Below are 21,718 nucleotides of genomic sequence, written 5' to 3' on the forward strand. Positions count from 1 at the left end.
AGCATCCTCATACCTGTGTCTAAGCCTTTGATAAATGGTCCTCCTCATCATTTATTGTTAGGTCAGCCCATACAGATGTATCCCCTGCCTTTTCTTCAGGAATCTCTCACATGGTGCGCCACCACACCAGAGTCTCTGGGTGAAATGGTCTTCGTTGACATATATCTTCTAGTCTGACCAGCGGAGATAACCTTGTTAGCTAAATGTCTTCCCTCTAATGAAAAGATTTCCTGGCTGCAGAATGCACCGGTCCCCATTCAAACCTCACTGCTACATGATACAGGCACAATGCACTCGTCTCATCAGTCAAGCACTGTTCCGAATGGGTGAAAATATTAGAGCTCGTTTATCCCCCTAAAGTCGATGTCCGTGCCCCCGCGGAAATCTAGTTAGCATAATAAACAAAATCCCAACATAAATACCTGTCAGTTTAAGCTAGAGATATATTTTTGTTGTTTCATTGGATGCGTCTCCATCCACCACATCCCCGATGTCGCACTGCTGCATCTGCGGTGAAAGGTGACAGAGCCAGAGCGCTGTTTGACAGACCATGAGACATCCTGAAAAGCGGTCTTCTCACAAAATTGTATGTAGCGTCCGAACGGTTTGGCCTAAAAACGATTATGACCCCTCTATGAAAAGATTCAGGAACATGGACATGTCGTTTTGCTCCAGGACACCCACAGGCCTCACAAGACTCGTCTGAAGGTCCCTTAGTACCAGTTGAAAAAATTAATTAAGTATACTATCCAGGCTGTATCACAACCGGACGTTCTTGGGAGTCCCATAGGGCGGTGCTCAATTGGCCCAGCGTCCTCCAGGTTTGGCCAGTGTAAGCCGTCATTGTAAATAAGAATTCTTTGTTCTTAACTGACTTGCCTAGTTAAATACAGGTTAAATGTAAAACTTTTTACAAATACGTATTATATAGAACAGATACTTCAGAACAAACTTCCCTTTGATTTGTTTTTGGGGACAATTTCTTGTTCCATGTAGTGAATCTGTTATTCAATGCACTTGTATGGGTTTTACATTTCAAAATCAAATAGAAAAATGATCCTTGGGAAAAGATTTCCATATAGCTTAGTAGAACACCCTCCCTCTACAGGCTTAGACAGGCCTTAGACTGTAACGGGTTATACACATACCGTGGAAGTGGGAAGTTTACATACACTTAGGTTGGAGTCATTAAACCTCGTTTTTCAACCACTCCGCAAATGTCTTGTTAACAAACTATAGTTTTGGCAAGTCGGTTAGGACATCTACTTTGTGTAATTTTTCCAACAATTGTTTACAGACAGATTATTTCATTTATAATTCACTGTATCACAATTCCAGTGGGTCAGAAGTTTACATACACTAAGTTGACTGTGCCCTAAACATCTTGGAAAATTTCAGAAAATTATGTCATGGCTTTAGAAGCTTCTAATAGGCTAATTGACATCATTTGAGTCAATTGGAGGTGTACCTGTGGATGTATTTCAAGGCCTACCTTCAAACTCAGTGCCTCTTCGCTTGACAGAAAAAAATTGTAGACCTCCACAAGTCTGGTTCATCCTTGGGAGCAATTTCCAAGCGCCTGAAGGTACCACTTTCATCTGCACAAACAATAGTACGTAAGTATAAACACAATGGGACCACGCAGCCATCATGCCACTCAGGAAGGAGACGCGTTCTGTCTCCTAGAGAGGATTGTACCTTGGTGCAAAAAGTGCAAATCAATCCCAGAACAACCGAAAAGGACATTGTGATGATACTGGAGGAAACAGGTACACAAGTATCTATATCCACAGTAAAACAAGTCCTATATCAACATAACCTGAAAGGCTGCTCAGCAAGGAAGATGCCACTGCTCCAAAACCGCCATAAAAAAAGCCAGACTACGGTTTGCAACTGCACATGGGGACAAAGATCGTACTTTTTGGAGAAATGTCCTCCGGTCTGATGAAACAAAAATAGAACTGTTTGGCCGTAATGACCATGGTTATGTTTGGAGGAAAAAGGGGGAGGCTTGCAAGCTGAAGAACACCATCCCAACCGTGAAGCACGGGGGTGGCAGCATCATGTTGTGGGAGTGCTTTGCTGCAGGAGGGACTGGTGTACTTCACAAAATAGATGGCATCATGAGGAATGACAATTAGGTGGATATTTTGAAGCAACATCTCAAGACATCAGTCAGGAAGGATCTCTCACCAGGGTTTTGTGTTTGTTTGCACTAAAAGCAAATGATCCTTTATATTTTTATAATGCTTTGTGTGTCTATCTGGCAAGGCGTGGTTAGAAATAGATGCATGATTTATTACTTCATAATCAATTTGAGTGTGTACTGTATGTCCTGTACTATGCTGAGATGAACACGACAGAGTCATTATTGATCCACTGCAGAGATCAAAGAGTCTGGAGTACTGTATTCCTTGGCCACATGCTCATCTCCAGTACACACTGTTGAGCAGAGTTCTAGCTCAAACCCCCAGACCCAGATCCCCGGATCAATTGTTCCCACAAACCACTCACTCACTCCCTCACTGCACTAGTCTGTTCTGTTCTGCTGCAGCCACTAGCAGTTGGCCGAGTATGGAGCCTCTCTGTTACAGATGCTAACAGTGTAATTCCCCTTAGTGTTTCCATACGACATCAAACCTCCTATAGTAGGTTTGTGCATAACATGTATAGCACAATGCTCTCTCCCTTGCGCTATCATTCTGTTACTGCTCTGCCTTTTCCTCTAATCCAGTGCTTCCACTCCGGGGCTCAGCCTGGGGATGAGAGGCAAAGCTATAGGGAGGTTAAGGAGCTTAGTTGGACAAATAGTTTCAGGCCCAGGGAGATCAAGTATCCGCTCATCTGAGAGAGGTCGCTGAGATAGAGATAGAGAGAGCACATTTAATACTATCTTATCACAGATAAAGGCCCATTGTCTGCTCTAGAAGAGGCCAGTGTGAGGTGGACTGAAGCTCTGCCACTCACCTGGACACAGCTATCTCTCTAATGTAATCCCAGCTTCTCTTTGAAGTTGGTCTTCAGGCCCAGACTTGTTAACCCATTTTTAAACTCATGTAAGTGATGCTGAGCATTGTCTATAGTCAAAAACGGCTAGTACCGTTTCTATGTTATGCACCTACACTGAGTATACAAACATTAAGAACACCTGCTCTTTCCATGACATAGACTGACCAGGTCAATCCAGGTGAAAGCTATGATCCCTTATTGATGTCACTTGTTAAATCCTCTTCAATCAGTGTAGATGAAAGGGAGGAGAAAGGTTAAGGTAGGATTTTTAAGCCCTAAGGCAGTTGAGACATGGATTGTGTACAGTTGAAGTCGGAAGCTTACATACACCTTAGCCAAATACATTTAAACTCAGCTTTTCACAATTCCTGACATTTAATCCGAGTAAAAATCCCCTGTCTGAGGTCAGTTAGGATCACCACTTTATTTTAAGAATGTAAAATGCCAGAATAATAGCAGAAAGAATGATTTATTTCAGCTTTTATTTCTTTCATCACATTCCCAGTGGGTCAGAAGTTTACATACACTCAATTAGTATTTGGTAGCATTGCCTTTAAATTGTTTAACTTGGGTCAAACGTTTCGGGTAGCCTTCTACAAGCTTCCCATAATTAGTTGGGTGAATTTTGTCCCATTTCTCCTGACAGAGCTGGTGTAACTGAGTCAGGTTTGTAGGCCTCCTTGCTCGCACACACTTTTTCAGTTCTGCCCACAAATTGTCTACAGTATTGAGGTCAGGGCTTTGTGATGGTCACTCCATTGTCTTTAAGCCATTTTGCCACAACTTTGGAAGTATGCTTGGGGTCATTGTCCATTTGGAAGACCCATTTGTGACCAAGCTTTAACTGATGTCTTGAGATGTTGCTTCAATATATCCACATTATTTTCCCACCTCATGATGCCATCTATTTTGTGAAGTGCACCAGTCTCTCCTGCAGCAAAGCACCCCCACAACATGATGCTGCCACCCCCGTGCTTCACGGTTGGGATGGTGTTCTTCGGCTTGCAAACCTCCCCCTTTTTCCTCCAAACATAACCATGGTCATTACGGCCAAACAGTTCTATTGTTGTTTCATCAGACCAGAGGACATTTCTCCAAAAAGTACGATCGTTGGCCCCATGTGCAGTTGTAAAATGTAGTCTGGCTTTTTTATGGCAGTTTTGGAGCAGTGGCTTCTTCCTTGCTGAGCGGCCTTTCAGGTTATGTCGATATAAGACTCATTTTACTGTGGATGTAGAATCTTTTTGTACCCGTTTCCTCCAGCATCTTCACAAGGTCCTTTGCTGTTGTTCTGGGATTGATTTGCACTTTTCGCACCAAGGTACGTTCATCTCTAGGAGTCAGAACGTGTCTCCTTCCTGAGTGGTATGAGGGCTGCATGGTCCCATGGTGTTCATACTTGCATGCTATTGTTTGTACAGATGAACATGGTACCTTCAGGCATTTGGAAATTTCCCCCAAGGATGAACCAGACTTGTGGAGGTCTACAATTGTTTTTCTGAGGTCTTGGATGATTTCTTTTGATTTTCCTATGATGTCAAGCAAAGAGACACTGTTTGAAGGTAGGCCTTGAAATACATCCATAGGTACACATCCAATTGACTCAAATGATGTCAATTAGCCTATCAGAAGCTTCTAAAGCCATGGCATAATTTTCTGGAATTTTCCAAGCTGTGTTAAAGGCACAGTCAACCTAGTGTATGTAAACCTCTGACCCACTGGAATTGTTATAAGTGAAATAATCTGTCTGTAAACAATTGTTGGAAAAATGACTTGTGTCATGCACAAAGTAGATGTCCTAACCGACTTGCCAAAACTATAGTTTGTTAACAAGACATTTGTGGAGTGGTTGAAAAATGAGTTTTAATGACTCCAACCTAAGTGTATGTAAACTTCCGACTTCAACTATGTGTCCTATTCAGACAGTAAATGGGCAAGACAAAAACCTGTAAGTACTTTTGAGCTGGGTATGGTAGTGCCAGATGCACCAGTTTGTGTCAAGAATGTCAACTCTGCCGGTTTTTTCAACGTTCAACAGCTTCCCATTTGTATCAAGAATGGTCCACAACACAAAAGACATCCAGCCAACTTGACACAAATGTGGGAAGTGTTGTCGTCAACATGGGCCAGTATCCCTGTCGAATGCTTTCGACACCTTGTGGAGTCCATGCCCCGACGAATTGAGGCTGTTCTGAGGGAAAAGGGCGGGGGTGCAACTTAATATTAAAAAGGTGTTCCTAATGTTTTGGGGGAAATTTTGATCTATTTAATGCTGTCTCAGTCATTTGTTGTTGTTCATTTGATGGAACTGTTTGATGGAAATGTATCTGTTGTGGGTGAGTGACCATTCTAGATACTGTGTATCAGGGGGATCGGGTTATGTGGCCGCAACCATTAAGCATAGTTATCTCTCTCTCTCTCTCTCTCTCTCTCTCTTCGTAGGATTCCTCCCTCCCAGAAGGCAACTCTCCTATCTCCCAGAACTCAGCCACTCTACAACAAGGGAAAGGGCTTGTGGTAGTTGATGATGCGAATCTCTCTATCCTTACCGTACACCCCACTGGTATAGGTGGCCATGACAGCAAGTACTCGTTTACAGTCACAGCCTTGGATGAGAACATCACCGCAGACACAGATGACTGGCCACAACATAGAATCATCAACCTGGACTCCCCCGACCCCTTGCCCAGTCTCCAGAGGAAACGCCCTGATCGGAAGAGCCCATCCCAGTCTGGCCACCCTGACCCCAGTGTTCTCATGGAGGAGAACATGTTGCCTCCTGCAGGGTCAGCAGTGGAGCAGGGAAGAACTAACAGTGGCTCTCTCACACAGACGGCCCAGGGGAAGAGACAGACTGGCTTTGACCATACAGGCTTGCTGACAGTGGCACCCAGTGATGATGATTATGATGCCATAATTGGATCTGACAACAAGATTTACAGGCTTCTGAGTGGCCCTCCAGGAAAAAGAGTAAGAATCTCTCAGTGAAACGCACAGTTTTAAGAGTCAGAAATGCTCATATAGATATCTGTTTTCAAAACTCAGATCCTTTAAATATCATCAGGACTTACACTCCACATAGAATCAAAGTCAATGATTTCACAAAAGCAAAGTTATGTTACCAGAACATATGATTTTATGGAGACAGGAAGCAGAAGAAACTGACATTTGAGTGGGGATCTTAGAATATGGAACAGTCATCCATTTCTTCCTCATGAGAATAACTGTATGTCTTCAGGGGTTTTATTCAGCTATGGTTTTCTTGTAAGACACTGATATCTTTGTCTCTATCGGAAAATTAACACATCAGTGGTTTATAACGGCCTCTAATTTTAATTAAAAAATGTCCCACTGCAGCTCATGTAATGCCCATAGGACATGGACATAGACTGATTCATGCACTCTACAAAATGACAGGAGAGGGAAAAAGCATTTCAAAAGATGTGGCATTAATATGGTACTGCAGACCAAAATGTACACTTGCCACTCTGTTGCATCATCTTCCAGTTCTACTGTCAAACCGTGATCTTTTCAAGTTGTTCCAGTATTATTCTAACTTCCTGTAAATATCTGTCCCTGTGTGCACCACATTGTCGTTCCTGCAGGGATGTCCAGGCAGAAAAGGTCAACTTGGGTTTAAAGGAGACAAGGTAAGTGAATAGATCTCTGATGAATAAGGATGATGAATGATGAGTAAAACCCAAATGACTTTATGGATTTTATGGTATGCATGTGAACGTGTTTTTAATCTGCGTTGTGACTCGCAGTTGGTTGAGCATCGTCACTCATTGTCATAGACTGCTCTGTTATCTGTGATTCTCTGGGGATCTCAGAGGGGATGTCAGGGCAGGAGAGGTGATACAGGCCTCCCAGGTCCTCCAGAACTCCCCACCCCTCTACCTGTGGAGGAACTCCCAGGAGGACAGGACTTTCTTCAGGGTAAGATTCTTTCTGTCTTTCCAGTGTCCACTGTCCACCCATCTCACAGCATCCTGCCTGGGAGTGTTATGAAACTTAATGTAACCATGCAGTTTTGGCGCATGTGCTGTCAAAGAATAGCTTGATCTCCCAGTTCACCAGGACATGGTGTTGGATGTGCTGTCACAGCAGAGCAGCAGCCCTGGCCCTGACACCAACCCAGCCATGGCAGTGTTCTCACTAGACTCCCCAGTCAGGCTATTTTGGACTGTAAATGTCAGCCTGCCTTAATACCACAGTCCTCAACTCCACCCAGGTTGCTGTAATTGAAGGCAGTTGTATATAATATCTTATGTTGATTAAAGTTGATTGCTGAAATTTTGTAAGTCCGTCGACGTGGCAGATAAGTTACTGAAAGTATATGTCAGCGATCAACGGGAAAATACATTTGTGACACACACAAAAAAATGATCTTATAGTCATACACAAGACTGATATGGATTTCATACACAGGAGCCGCCTGTATCTAATTTTGAAATGAATACGTTGTATTCACACGGTACTTTCTCGAGTCGTGTTTATTTCCCACATCTTAATAATGCTGGAATGTTTCCCCAACCTCATCGCGATAGAAATACATTGCAATGTGATTAGATAGGCAAATGTGAATGAGACTTAAAGCATGTCCCAGCTCCGTCAGCAACACTGATGTAGCTAGCTACAGTGATGAGACTTGATGTGTCAGTGGATAGTGCATTGTAACCGCCAGTATGGCGCCACAGTTTATCCCCTGTGCTTTGGTTTTCCCCTCTACAGGCCCAGAGCTGTGTGAATGTTCCACAGTTTTGCTGGCAGCTGGGAGCACACGGGGGCCTGTGAAAGATTTAGATTTTAACTTTAGCAAAGAGTTTATTTGTTCATTTGGATACCCATTAGCTTTTGCAGAAGCAGCAGCTACTCTTCCTAGGGTCCACAAAAAAATCACAAAACTTGACAAGTAACAAGACACTGATACACACATTTAAAATAGTACAATATACAAACAATACAAAATAAATACAAATTGTGTATCAGTGTGTGTGTCCCCTCACAGTCCCCTCTGTTCCATGAGATGTTGTTTATTCTTTTTTTTAAAGGTAATTTTACTGTTTGAGTTATTGGAGATGGAAAGGAGTTCCATGCAATCGTGCTTCTGTATCAGTGGAGGCTGCTGAGGGGAGGATGGCTCATAATAATGGCTGGAACAAAGCCAATGGAATGGCATGTACTTGATACCACTCCACTTATTCTGCTCCGGCCATTACCACAAGCCTGCCGCCCCAATTAAGGTGCCACCAAACTCCTGTGCTCTGTAAAATACTGTGTGTTGCTGTGAATTTGTTTTGGACTTGGGTCTGTGAAGAGACCCCTGGTGGCATGTCTTGTGGGGTACGTATGGGTGTCTGAGCTGAATGTTATTTAATTATGCAGATCATCCAGAATTGTTATCACAGTAATAGATCTCGTAAAAACTAGGAGAGAAGCAACTAGTCTCTTGTCAACTGTCAACCAGAAAAGACTTGCATGTATGTTGTTGATGTTAGTTCTGAATGTGCAGTGAAGGCAAGACGTGCTGTTTTGAGCCAGCTCCCTGAACAACTAGTTGATTTATGTGTACATTTTTTATAACAGACATACAGAGGTGGCGCTCCTAGTGGCCACGGACTTTAATGCAGGGAAACTTAAATCCGTTTTACCTTATTTCTAGCAGAATGTTACATGTGCAACCAGATGGGAAAAAAAACTCTGGAACAACTTTACTCCACACACAGAGACGCGTACAAAGCTCTCCCTCGCCCTCCATTTGGCAAATCTGACCATAGCTCTATCCTCCTGATTCCTGCTTACAAGCTAAAACTCAAGCAGGAAGTACCAGTGACTCGCTCAATACGAAGTGTTCAGACGACACAGATGCTAAGCTACATGACTGTTTTGCTAGCACAGACTAGAGTATGTTCCGAGATTCTTCCGATGGCATTGAGAAGTACACAACATCAGTCACTGGCTTCATCAGTACGTACATCGATGACGTCGTCCCCACAGTGACCGTACGTACTAACCCCAACCAGAAGCCATGGATTACAGGCAACATCTGCACTGAACTAAAGGGTAGAGCTGCCGCTTTCAAGGTGCGGGACTCTAACCCGGACTCCGATGAACCATCAAACAGGCAAAGCGTCAATACAGGACTAAGATTGAATCCTACTACACCGGCTCCGACGGTACCGGAGCGCCAAGTCTAGGCTCAAAAGGTTTCTTCACAGCTTCTACCACCAAGCCATAAGACTCCTGAACAGCTAACCAAATGGCTTCCCGGACTATTTGCATTGACCCCCCTCGACCTACATGTACATATTACCTCAATTACCTCGACTAACCTGTTCCACCGCACATTGACTCTGTACCGGTACTCTCTGTACTGTATATAGCCTCGTTACTGTTATTTTATTGTTGCTCTTCAATTATTATTATTATATTTTTTTATATATTTTTTTATTGTTTACTTCAGTTTATTTAGTAAATACTTAACACTTGTTTTTCTTAAAACGACATTGTTATTTAAGGGTTTGTAAGTAAGCATTTCACTGTAATACATCTGATTTGGTTAAAGATATATCAAATAGGGACGGCAATACAGTCTACTACCATTCTCAACACTTGCGTGTTTCCCTCTCAGCAGTAATGGTGAAGTTGCTGACTGTTATTCCATATACTGTGTCAGTGTAGTAGTTGAGCCTGTATGAGCCCAAATCTACTGTACCTGGGACCTCTTATAACATCTAAACAGCGTTAGTGTCTTATTCATGGTTCATACAGCAGCATGTGCATTACAGTGTAGTTTTAACACTCTGTTGTTAGTGTTATTGTCTTAATGCAGTTATCGTTCACATGATGTAACCTCTCTGTCCCATATCGTTCCAATGACGTCTGCTTGTTTTTTCCAGCGATCATCCTTATATCCTTTTGCTGCGGCCGGCTGGCCTGTAAGTATCACAGCTCAGCTATGTGCACTGTACTACAGTGAGTCAGAGATGCTGTGTGTGTCTGAGTGTGTTACTGATGGACCTCTTCCTGTTAAATCCTCAGACAGAACAAGGTCCTACTGGACCGATAGGGGAAATGGGCGAAGTGGTATATCCATTTACAGTACACTAATAACTAATGAACTATGGTCATATGCCCTTGCATGGACTTATTCATACAAAGCCTTTGAAGTACTGTAAGTGTAAATTACTGACAGATGCTGTCTTTGTGCACGGAATGCCTGGAGATCCTGGCCACAGAGGAAAAGACAGGACACATGGTAATATTAACAATGCAATTAGCAACTTGTTATACAGATGTTCTTCTAGTGGAAGATCTAGTTCTAATTCTAGTTGCGTTTTCAAGACAGTATTCTCTACCGTCTGAAATCTGATAGACTTTGTGGCCTTGTTCTAAAAGAAGTTAAATACATAAATCATGCCTGGTGTTATTTCTATGTGCCAGGGTTACCCCAGGCCGAAGGGCGTTCATTCTTAAATGGATGAAGTTTGGAACCACCAAGACACTTCCTAGAGCTGGCCGCCCGGCCAAACAAAGCAATCGGGGGGAAAGGGCCTTGACCAAGAACCCAATGGTCACTCTGACAGAGCTCTATAGTTCCTCTGTGGAGATGGGAGAACCTTCCAGAAGGACAACCATCTCTGCAGCACTCCACCAATCAGGCCTTTATAGTAGAGTGGCCAGACGGAAGCCACTCCTCAGTAAAAGGTACATGACAGCCTGCTTGGAGGATGCCAAAAGGCACCTAAAGACTCCCAGACCATGAGAAACAACATTCTCTTGTCTGACAAAACCAAGATCTAACTCTTTGGCCTGAATGCCAAGCGTCACGTCTGGAGGAAACATGGCATCATTCCTACGGTGAAGCATGGTGGTGGCAGCATCATGCTATGGGGATGTTTTTCAGTGGCAGGGACTGGTAGACTAGTCAGGATCGAGGAAACGATGAACCTCGGAGTAAAATATAGAGAGATCCTTGATGAAAACCTACCCCAGAGCACTCAGGACCTCAGACCGAGGAGAAGGTTTACTTTCCAACAGGACCACGACCCTAAAAACACAGCCAAGACAACGCAGGAGTGGTTTTGAGACAAGTCTGAATTTCTTTGAGTGGCCCAGCCAGAGCCCGGACTTGAACCTGATCGAACATCTATGAGAGACCCGAAATTAGTTGTGCAGCAATTCTCCCCATCCAACCTGACGGAGCTTGAGAGGATCTGCAGAGGGGAATGGGAGAAACTCCATAAATACAGGTGTGCCAAGCTTGTAGCGTTAATCGCAAGAAGATTCAAGGCTGTAATCGCTGCCAAAGGTGCTTCAACAAAGTACTGAGTAAAGGGTCTGAATACTTAAGCAAATGTTATATTTCATTTTTTTTTTGCAAACATTTCTAAAAACCTCTTTTTACTTTGTCATTATGGGATATTGTGAGTAGATTGATGAGGGGGGAAAAAACAATACATTTTTAGAATAAGGCTGTAATGTAACAAAATGTGGAAAAAGTTAAGGGGTCTGAATACTTTCCGAATGCACAGTATGTTACAAATTTACCCTAACATACAGTAAAATCAAAGGCATTACTGTGTTGATAACTCATATAAGACCAGATTTGATTGGATTGAAAGGAGAGAAAAAAACAAAGTATATTGCTGTAATGGTTGTGGTTTTTATTTCAGGGTCCTAGAGGCTATAAGGGAGAGAATGCTCATACAGCGGGGATAGGAGATGAGGTGAGATCACCAGTTCAATGTACACTACATGTCTGGAAGTTCTACTCAGTAGCAAAAGGTCAAATGAGTACAGGGAAGTGGCTGTCAAACAAGCACACAAAATGTGCCTACTATCAGATTTCATATGTCATGGAGTACACCCAGTCAGTGGAAACAACCAGTATGACTTTAGTGTCAGGAGTTTTTCCTGACCAGATGACCTGGAGAACCATCAGGCCCTAGTAATAATCCTTCATCATCTAGAGTCTATAACATTTTGTTTGCTACTGCATTCTATTCCCCTATCGTGATAATGATCAATTCCACGCAAAAGCTGCCTGCTTTCCAAACAGCAGGTTATGGTTTATCGTCATGAATCTTGTTCTGTAATTGTTCATCTCTCCCTACCTCTCCGTTCCTCCCCTGCCGACCCCTCGCCCCACAGTTTGGGAACCACTAGTTTATAGTAACATCACTGGCATCTCCTGTGTCTCTCCTCACTGAACTGCAGGGTTTCACTGGTGAGACAGGTCCATGGGGAGACAAAGGAAAGACTGGAGAGAAGGTAACATTTAAAATATCCAGTATCCAAGTTTGTTATACTCAAAGTGGAAGCAGGCTTATGTTGTGCTGCACGTGTACATACAAATGTTATTGCACTGCCCTCTAGTGGATGGATGCTTTGCTCGCCATCAGAGTGTATAGCCTGTTAGGAGCATGCTTATATGTTATGTGCTTTAACTTTCAAAGACATACTTAGAATAATTGTCTAAATCATATTGATTATATTGATTCACTTTTCATCTGTAGCCTATGTGTAGTACTGTAGTTTTCCCTAAATGTAGACATACAGTCGTGGCCAAACGTTTGGCTGCCACAGTGGCACAAAGAGCTACATTACCTTTAGAATGGTGTTGTGCCTGGACAGATGATCGATTTACCAAGGAAAAGTGAATGCACATAACAAACTTTATTGAAAGCGGATTCTAAGAGTTGTTTTCAAACTGGGTCATCAGAATAAAAAGGTTTATTCGCCAGATTTGTTGTTTGACTTATGGCCACACGGCAGCAATAAAGACTTCTTCACGGAGTTCTTGAAAATCCCAAATCTCCGTGTTGCTTGCATCTGAAGGCCCACTCTGGATTTTATAAAGAAACATATGAGTTGACTTCTCACCCATTTTACAACTCTGCCAGCTGGTGTTTCACTCACTCCGGGTTTTAGTTCAAGCTCCACAACAACAGAAATGGAAAACCTCTTTTGGAAATGCCAATCTATTCTACAGGAGTTTCCCTATTGGAATGAGGTCATGCCTATATTTACTCTAAACAAATTATATAGTAAAAGGGTCATCATTTTATCTCAGTAAAAATCATGGGCCTGCCATCAGATGTAGCTAGATACACCGGGATACATTGTTATGAATCTAAAGCACCTGTGTGACCTTATGAGGGAAACAAATCCACATAACATTCTCTAGCTCTACCACCTCTCCTTTCTCTGTCTGTCTGTCTGTCTGTCTGTCTGTCTGTCTGTCTGTCTGTCTGTCTGTCTGTCTGTCTGTCTGTCTGTCTGTCTGTCTGTCTGTCTGTCTGTCTGTCTGTCTGTCTGTCTGTCTGTCTGTCTGTCTGTCTGTCTGTCTGTCTGTCTGTCTGTCTGTCTGTCTGTCTGTCTGTCTGTCTGTCTCTGTCTGTCTGTCTCTGTCTGTCTCTGTCTGTCTGTCTGTCTGTCTGTCTGTCTGTCTGTCTGTCTGTCTGTCTGTCTCTGTCTGTCTGTCTGTCTGTCTGTCTGTCTGTCTGTCTGTCTGTCTGTCTGTCTGTCTGTCTGTCTTCTTTCTTTCTTTCTTTCTTTCTTTCTTTCTTTTTTGTAATTCCAGGTCTGAAGGGGGCTCCAGGTGGCACAGTAAGATGTATAGATGTATTATCTTGTTTATTAAACAGAAGTGGCATCATTAGAGAGGAGTGATATTCTATTTTATGATTCCTATCTGATCAGATCTGACTTTTCCTGTAGGGCTTCAGAGGACTAGATGGAGACAAAGGAGATGCTGGAACCAAAGGAGAAAGGGTAAGGACTTGATTATGGGTTTGGAAAGCCTTCGCTTGGAAGCAGTAGTAAATGAATCAGGACTGTCACAAGGTCATCTTCATGAAGCCCTTGTGTTTTTCTGAAAACATGAATTTGCATATCATATGGTGTTTTGATACCATTAGTGTTTCTTTCCTCAGAGTTCTGTTGGTGCGTCAGGGATCCAAGGCCATCAGGGTGAGAGGGTTCAGATTGGCCTCTCAGGGCTTCCTGGTCTCAGAGGTCAAGCTGGTCCCCAAGGCATTCAGGTAAACATCAGGATCACACCTGCAATTCACAGCCTTTATTAACATAATAACACACTGCCTATCCTCCTACTGTACCTCATTTGCTGTTACATACTGATGCAAGGGTGAAGACGGAGAGGTCGGCCTCCAGGGAGTGGTTGGAAAGGAAGGGTCAAAGGTCAGGAGAGTCTATTGCAGTTTAGTGGAGTGATTAGACTTAGAATGGCTTTTCCTCAGGGAGCTTCCTTTCCCGAGGGAGCCACTAGAGCTGTTGTTCTAGTGCTGTTAGAGCTCTCCTCTGTCCAATATTGTATGATCAGCTTCCCAAAGATTGTATTTAGTCTCATAGAGTTTGAATACAGTACAATACTGACTGAGATTTTGATGCATAACCAAGCTATGTCATGCCATGTTCATATACGTTGGCATCACGTCATATCTTACAGACTGAAAGTCTTGATTTTGAATGTCTCTCTTTGTTTGCCCCTAAGGGCCACAGGGGAGCTCCAGGCCGCTATGGGAAGTCGGGACCTAAAGGACCCAGGGTAACTGTCTCCTGTGTCATCTAATACAGGGGTTTTCAAACTTTTCTTGCCCAAGCCAAACCGGCGACCCAGGGACCCCCATCATAAGTTAGAAAAAATGTTAAATCAAGTGTTCTCTTATAATCAGGTGAATTATAATGGTAAGTAGAAGTAATCAACATTTTTAAAATGAATAGTTTTGACAGTTTCATTATTTTGACCCCCCCACAGTCCATTGACATAGTCTATAAGCTAAAAAGATATCTTGGTGGTGAGAGAAGATTTTGCCATTTTGAAGCTAATTTCCAGCAATTCTACACAGTTTGGTATGGAGCTGAGAAACCAATGGCCATGTGCCTTGAATGCCTGGTTTCAGGAATAAAAACGAAACTAATAAAATATGTTTATTTATTTTTAATTTTTCCTTTATTGTACCAGGTAGGCAAGTTGAGAACAAGTTCTCATTTACAATTGCGACCTGGCCAAGATAAAGTAAAGCAGTTCAACACATACAACGACACAGAGTTACACATGGAGTAAAACAAACATACAGTCAATAATACAGTATAAACAAGTCTATATACGATGTGAGCAAATGAGGTGAGATAAGGGAGGTAAAGGCAAAAAAAGGCCATGGTGGCAAAGTAAATACAATATAGCAAGTAAAACACTGGAATGGTAGATTTGCAATGGAAGAATGTGCAAAGTTGAAATAAAAATAATGGGGTGCAAAGGAGCAAAATAAATCAATTAAATACAGTAGGGAAAGAGGTAGTTGTTTGGACTAAATTATAGGTGGGCTATGTACAGGTGCAGTAATCTGTGAGCTGCTCTGACAGTTGGTGCTTAAAGCTAGTGAGGGAGAGAAGTGTTTCCAGTTTCAGAGATTTTTGTAGTTCGTTCCAGTCATTGGCAGCAGAGAACTGGAAGGAGAGGCGGCCAAAGAAATAATTGGTTTTGGGGGTGACTAGAGAGATATACCTGCTGGAGCGTGTGCTACAGGTGGGAGATGCTATGGTGACCAGCGAGCTGAGATAAGGGGGGACTTTACCTAGCAGGGTCTTGTAGATGACATGGAGCCAGTGGGTTTGGCGACGAGTATGAAGCGAGGGCCAGCCAACGAGAGCGTACAGGTCGCAATGGTGGGTAGTATATGGGGCTTTGGTGACAAAACGGATTGCACTATGATAGACTGCATCCAATTTGTTGAGTAGGGTATTGGAGGCTATTTTGTAAATGACATCGCCAAAGTCGAGGATTGGTAGGATGGTCAGTTTTACAAGGGTATGTTTGGCAGCATGAGTGAAGGATGCTTTGTTGCAAAATAGGAAGCCAATTCTAGATTTAACTTTGGATTGGAGATGTTTGATATGGGTCTGGAAGGAGAGTTTACAGTCTAACCAGACACCTAAGTATTTGTAGTTGTCCACGTATTCTAAGTCAGAGCCGTCCAGAGTAGTGATGTTGGACAGGCGGGTAGGTGCAGGTAGCGATCGGTTGAAGAGCATGCATTTAGTTTTACTTGTATTTAAGAGCAATTGGAGGCCACGGAAGGAGAGTTGTATGGCATTGAAGCTTGCCTGGAGGGTTGATAACACAGTGTCCAAAGAATGTAGTTCACTATCTTTTCTGCATGCTTTCTAGCCCTTTACACTTCTGCCCATATGGGTTGAACATGGCAGAAATGGGCCCTGAGAAGCACCTAAATTAGAACGCAGTAGCTATACAGAAGTATGCTATAAATGATGTCAGACGTCACTCTCTATGCATCACATTGCTATATGGGTTTTGACTGACAGCTGTTCTGAACTTGAGCACCGCACGCAACAAGTAGTTGCCTCCATCCCTCCATTCTAACGGGGCAACCTTTGCCCGTGTTTTGTTGTCTGAGTGAGGAAAATGCTGTAAATTAAAAGGACTAGATATATTTTGATAGACGTTGAGAATTATAATAAATATCACTTTGATGTTACACAAGCAAGCCAAACCCCTGTGAGTCCAAATGTGCATTTCACATTTCCACATCATAAAGCTCACGTCATATACCGTGTCGTTTATGATCACTATTTTTGATGTACAGTTACAAGATGACATGGCGTCATACCCCGAGTTGTTCAGAACAGAATGTGTTTCTGTGTTTCTCTATTGTGTAGAAAATGAGCTGTGGACCACTCATCTGAATGCACTCATGACTCCATTCTATGATTGCCAAAATGACTATCCGCTTCTCTGAACTGCCCTGTGAAAGTCTAACACTGTAAGTTCGTACTTGATCATTTAGCTAGTGATGTTGGCCATAGAACGACCTTTCAAATGACGCCCACCTGACAAAGAATATGATTTATAATGAAAGGTTTTTGGATTGCGTAAACAACAACAGTAATTGTGTGATGGCAGGGCTGTGTTCCAAACAAAACAACTTTGTAGATAAAGGACTATGCCCTCTTCTGAAGGAGGTTGTTGGGGGGATTCATCACATTTTCCCTCTGATGTCTTTTCTTTCCAGGGCTGTGGTGGACAGCCTGGTCTTTTTGGTATACCTGGAATCCCGGTAAGAGAAGAGTAGTCATTCTCATGTGAATATTACCTGACAGACAATAGCTGTACTGTAGCTATATTAACAATCATCTCTCCTCGCTGTGTGTTGTACGGTATGTATGCCAGACGTGTTTGTGTCTATGTCTGTGTGTTGTATGGTATGTATGCCAGACATGTTTGTGTCTATGTCTGTGTGTTGTACGGTATGTATGCCAGACGTGTTTGTGTCTATGTCTGTGTGTTGTACGGTATGTATGCCAGACGTGTTTGTGTCTATGTCTGTGTGTTGTATGGTATGTATGCCAGACGTGTTTGTGTCTATGTCTGTGTGTTGTATGGTAAGTATGCCAGACGTGTTTGTGTCTATGTCTGTGTGTTGTATGGTATGTATGCCAGACATGTTTGTGTCTATGTCTGTGTGTTGTACGGTATGTATGCCAGACATGTTTGTGTCTATGTCTGTGTGTTGTATGTTTGTGTCTATGTCTGTGTGTTGTATGGTATGTATGCCAGACATGTTTGTGTCTATGTCTGTGTGTTGTATGGTATGTATGCCAGACGTGTTTGTGTCTATGTCTGTGTGTTGTATGGTATGTATGCCAGACATGTTTGTGTCTATGTCTGTGTGTTGTATGCCAGACGTGTTTGTGTCTATGTCTGTGTGGTATGTATGCCAGACATGTTTGTGTCTATGTCTGTGTGTTGTATGGTATGTATGCCAGACATGTTTGTGTCTATGTCTGTGTGTTGTATGGTATGTATGCCAGACATGTTTGTGTCTATGTCTGTGTGTTGTATGGTATGTATGCCAGACGTGTTTGTGTCTATGCCTGTGTGTTGTACGGTATGTATGCCAGACGTGTTTGTGTCTATGTCTGTGTGTTGTATGGTATGTATGCCAGACATGTTTGTGTCTATGTCTGTGTGTTGTATGGTATGTATGCCAGACATGTTTGTGTCTATGTCTGTGTGTTGTATGGTATGTATGCCAGACGTGTTTGTGTCTATGTCTGTGTGTTGTATGGTATGTATGCCGTGTTTGTGTCTATGTGTTTGTGTCTACGTGTTTGTGTCTATGTCTGTGTGTTGTATGGTATGTATGCCAGACGTGTTTGTGTCTATATGTGTTGTGTGTTGTCTATGTCTGTGTGGTATGTATGCCACGTGTTTGTGTCTATGTCTGTGTGTTGTGTCTATGTCTGTGTGTTGTATGGTATGTATGCCAGACGTGTTTGTGTCTATGTCTGTGTGTTGTACGGTATGTATGCCAGACATGTTTGTGTCTATGTCTGTGTGTTGTATGGTATGTATGCCAGACGTGTTTGTGTCTATGTCTGTGTGTTGTATGGTATGTATGCCAGACATGTTTGTGTCTATGTCTGTGTGTTGTATGGTAAGTATGCCAGACATGTTTGTGTCTATGTCTGTGTGTTGTATGGTATGTATGCCAGACGTGTTTGTGTCTATGTCTGTGTGTTGTATGGTATGTATGCCAGACGTGTTTGTGTCTATGTCTGTGTGTTATGTCGCAGGGTTTTAGAGGCCACGTTGGGACTGAGGGAGCAGAAGGAAAGCCTGGTACACAGGTTCCCATTTTATAACTTTTAATATTTTAATGCCACTTATTATGATTTTCAACTGACTCCTTAATTGTCTAGTGGACATTTCCAATATAGTTCATTGAATGGGTACTAGCTCAGCTAGTTCAACCAACCATTATTGATAAATAGCCTAAAAACTCAAATAAATGTGTGTAAAAGTTTCTGTATTTTTTATACGTTCTGTGTATACAAATGACTGTATGACATGATAAAAGAGAATATGTGTAATGTGTGATTGACAGGGTGCTCCTGGCTCTGCTGGCATTCCTGCAACTAAAGGGGACAGAGTGAGTCATATTCCGGTAACCAACCAGCTCCAAACAAGAAGAGGTCAACAGTGAAAAGGATAAAAACCGAAAAGGCTCAATCATCACTGAACTCTCATAAACCTGAGCAATAAAGAGAGGAAGTGTGAGTTGCTGGTTGGTTAGAAAAGGTATCAGATGATCCTAGACACAGATGTAATCGCCCGCCTGTGGGCTTGTGGTGGCTGGTGCTGTTACAGCTCTCTTCTTTATAGGAGCACGTAAATATCAGACAAGGGGGTTCGTAGGCGGAGCCAGTCAGTGTCCTTGCAAGACACATTCAGCATTGCACAACCAAGGATGCGCTGGGGGTCATCAACACTGCTTTGTAAAGTATTCATATGTGATGCTGCTAGGGCACATTGCATTAGGGTGTTGATATGTTGCTACAGGGATGTATATTCATTCAACAGTCAATGTGTCTTTAACCTCCCTTGTCTATGTCATAAATCCAGGGATTCTCAGGCCTGGGGAGAGAGCCAGGACAAGCAGGCCCCCCAGGCACTCCTGTATGTCCAACAAAAAATATCACCCACCTACAGGATCATTGTTGAATCAGCACATTCTGTCACCACCCTCAACTCTTACTCATTCTTACCTTCTGTTTGTATCTATTTCGTGATTTTAACAGGGTCCTGCAGGAAAGTCCGGACAAGACGGCAGTCCTGGGACACCTCGTGGTAAAGTGAGTACTGTAGGCCAAAAGCCTCTGCCTCAGAAATAAATATGACCTACATTTCTCAACGTAAATGAGTCTCTCTCTGTTCTCTAGGGCTTCACAGGGAAAGTTGGCATGCAGGGTCCCCAAGGGCCAGTGGGCATGTATGTAAGTGTTACTTGTCCACCCCCAAAAGGTGTTCTAGTGGGATTAACAGCCTATGTTTCATTTACCTTAAAGTCTTTAGAAATGTATTTTCATAATACCGCTGTGAGAGTTCATGCTCTGTGCGTGTTACTGTCACCTTTTATTTTTCAAAACAACGTGTAAAAGAGATGTTCAAATCTATTATTATAATCTTAGTGTAGGGGTACCTACTGCTGCCAAAAAACAACTTTGGGTGGACCGATTGTAACTGTGGAAACCCATTCCGTGTACAGGGCTACTCAGGAGCCGTGGGCTTAACTGGGAGATCTGGTCATTTTGGAGAGAGGTTATGAACGCCGACAGTTCTACAGAATGCTTGCATTGGTATGTTAGTAATGATGGCTGTTCGTTTGCATGAATTCCACCGGTCTGTCTGTCTACCCCAAGGGAGAACCTGGTGTGAGAGGCCCCACCGGTATCCCTGGGAAGAGTGGGCCGCCGGTAAGTACACTATACTGACATTCACATTGTGGAGAGAATAGTCTAAACTGATACTGGTGTAAATTGATACATAGGGGATGATTTTGAGCTCTCTTACAGGGATTGAAGGCACCTCATGGCGAGAGAGGGCCAAATGGACCTCAGGTGAGGAAACATTAGTCCTTCAAAGCTCTTCACTCATTTGATGTTTCAGACATACTGGCTGAGTTGTCCTTCTGTGTACACCACCTGCCTTAAGTGTGAGTCAATTGTGATTGCTCTAGTTTTGTCTTCCTTAGGGCCGTCAAGGAGAGACTGGACCCAATGGCATACAGGGATCACCCGTGAGTAGCACTTTTAAATCATGTCATTGTCCTCGGCTGGTAGCCTGGCGGTTAGAGAATGTTGGGCCAGTAACTGAAAAGTCACTGGTTCGAATACCTGAGCTGATAAGGTGAAGAATCTTTCGATGTGCCCTTGAGCAAGGCACTTAACCCTAATTTGCTCCAGGGGCGCCATACTACTATGGCTGACCCTGTAAAACAACACATCTCACTGCACAGATACGGTGTAGGTGCTCTTGGATGGCACCTTGAGAACTGACGATTTGGTCATTTTAAGTGTTTACTACAGACGTTGATTGGGTGTAACTGGTTTTAGGGTCCTCCAGGCCTTCCAGGGCAGGACAGGGAAGCCAGGCCCTTCAGGAAACCAGGGGCTTGTGGGGGCACAGGGGTCAGCTGGGCTCATTGGGTTTCCAGTGAGTGGATACTTTTCAACATTCTCCTTGTTTCATCCCAATGAAAAATGTATAATTGACAGACCTTTCTGTATTCTATTCTTGCACCAAAGTAGATTTTTTTTTAAAACATTTATTATTCAATGTTGATTATATATATTTTTTAATGAACGTCACAGAGATGAAACTGTATTATCAATGTACAGTCACTTTTGAGTCGGGTAATTTATTTTATTTACTGCATGCAGGGCACTCCTGGGATGGATGCTGTGATGGGGCAGGTTGGAGAAAAAGGAGAACAGGTGAGTGCAATGCCAGCCCTAGCTTGTGTCTTTTTTTTTTGTTTTTCAATGGTAGATTGGAAGGAATAGAGCATGAATCATGACAGTCACTATTGCATTGAGTGATACACTGTTGTCTGTTTAGGGAGCAGCAGGGCCTGTTGGGGACAGTGGGCCATCTGGACTGGACGGACAGCAGGTGGGCAGCAGTGGATCTGGGTGTCTGTTCTTAGATGTACCCATCCACCTTCAATATGAATGGTGTTGTCTGATATGCCACACTTTCCATGGTGGTAAGTGTGGCATATCTTGCAATAGCAATTGTACTATTATGGCTGACATTGATGACCATGTTTAATATTCACTCCAGGGACAGTTGGTGAGGAGGGGCTGTCTGGGGAAAAGGGGG

The 21,718-nt window shown here is 43.0% G+C and overlaps 1 protein-coding gene across 1 annotated transcript; it reads left to right on the forward strand.

The window, feature by feature from the left end:
* Window positions 1-19,990: 19,990 nt before the first annotated feature.
* Window positions 19,991-21,699, forward strand: LOC112263101 (pulmonary surfactant-associated protein D-like). The gene is made up of 6 exons (XM_024439096.2): window positions 19,991-20,310; window positions 20,410-20,454; window positions 20,589-20,633; window positions 20,950-21,049; window positions 21,277-21,330; window positions 21,455-21,699. Exons 2-6 carry the CDS (start codon window positions 20,426-20,428, stop codon window positions 21,665-21,667), a joined length of 441 nt encoding a protein of 146 aa, XP_024294864.1. The 5' UTR covers window positions 19,991-20,310; window positions 20,410-20,425; the 3' UTR covers window positions 21,668-21,699.
* Window positions 21,700-21,718: the final 19 nt, after the last annotated feature.

Source organism: Oncorhynchus tshawytscha, linkage group LG12 (assembly GCF_018296145.1).
Source record: "Oncorhynchus tshawytscha isolate Ot180627B linkage group LG12, Otsh_v2.0, whole genome shotgun sequence".
NCBI lineage: Eukaryota > Metazoa > Chordata > Actinopteri > Salmoniformes > Salmonidae > Oncorhynchus > Oncorhynchus tshawytscha.

Bases quoted from the DNA above. Each gene is read 5' to 3' on its own strand.
- LOC112263101 (XM_024439096.2), top strand. From the start codon at position 20,426: ATGGCGAGAGAGGGCCAAATGGACCTCAG. The intron at 20,634-20,949 runs GTGAGTAGCACT...AACTGGTTTTAG, and splicing joins ATGGCATACAGGGATCACCC to GGTCCTCCAGGCCTTCCAGG. The intron at 21,331-21,454 runs GTGAGTGCAATG...TTGTCTGTTTAG, and splicing joins TTGGAGAAAAAGGAGAACAG to GGAGCAGCAGGGCCTGTTGG.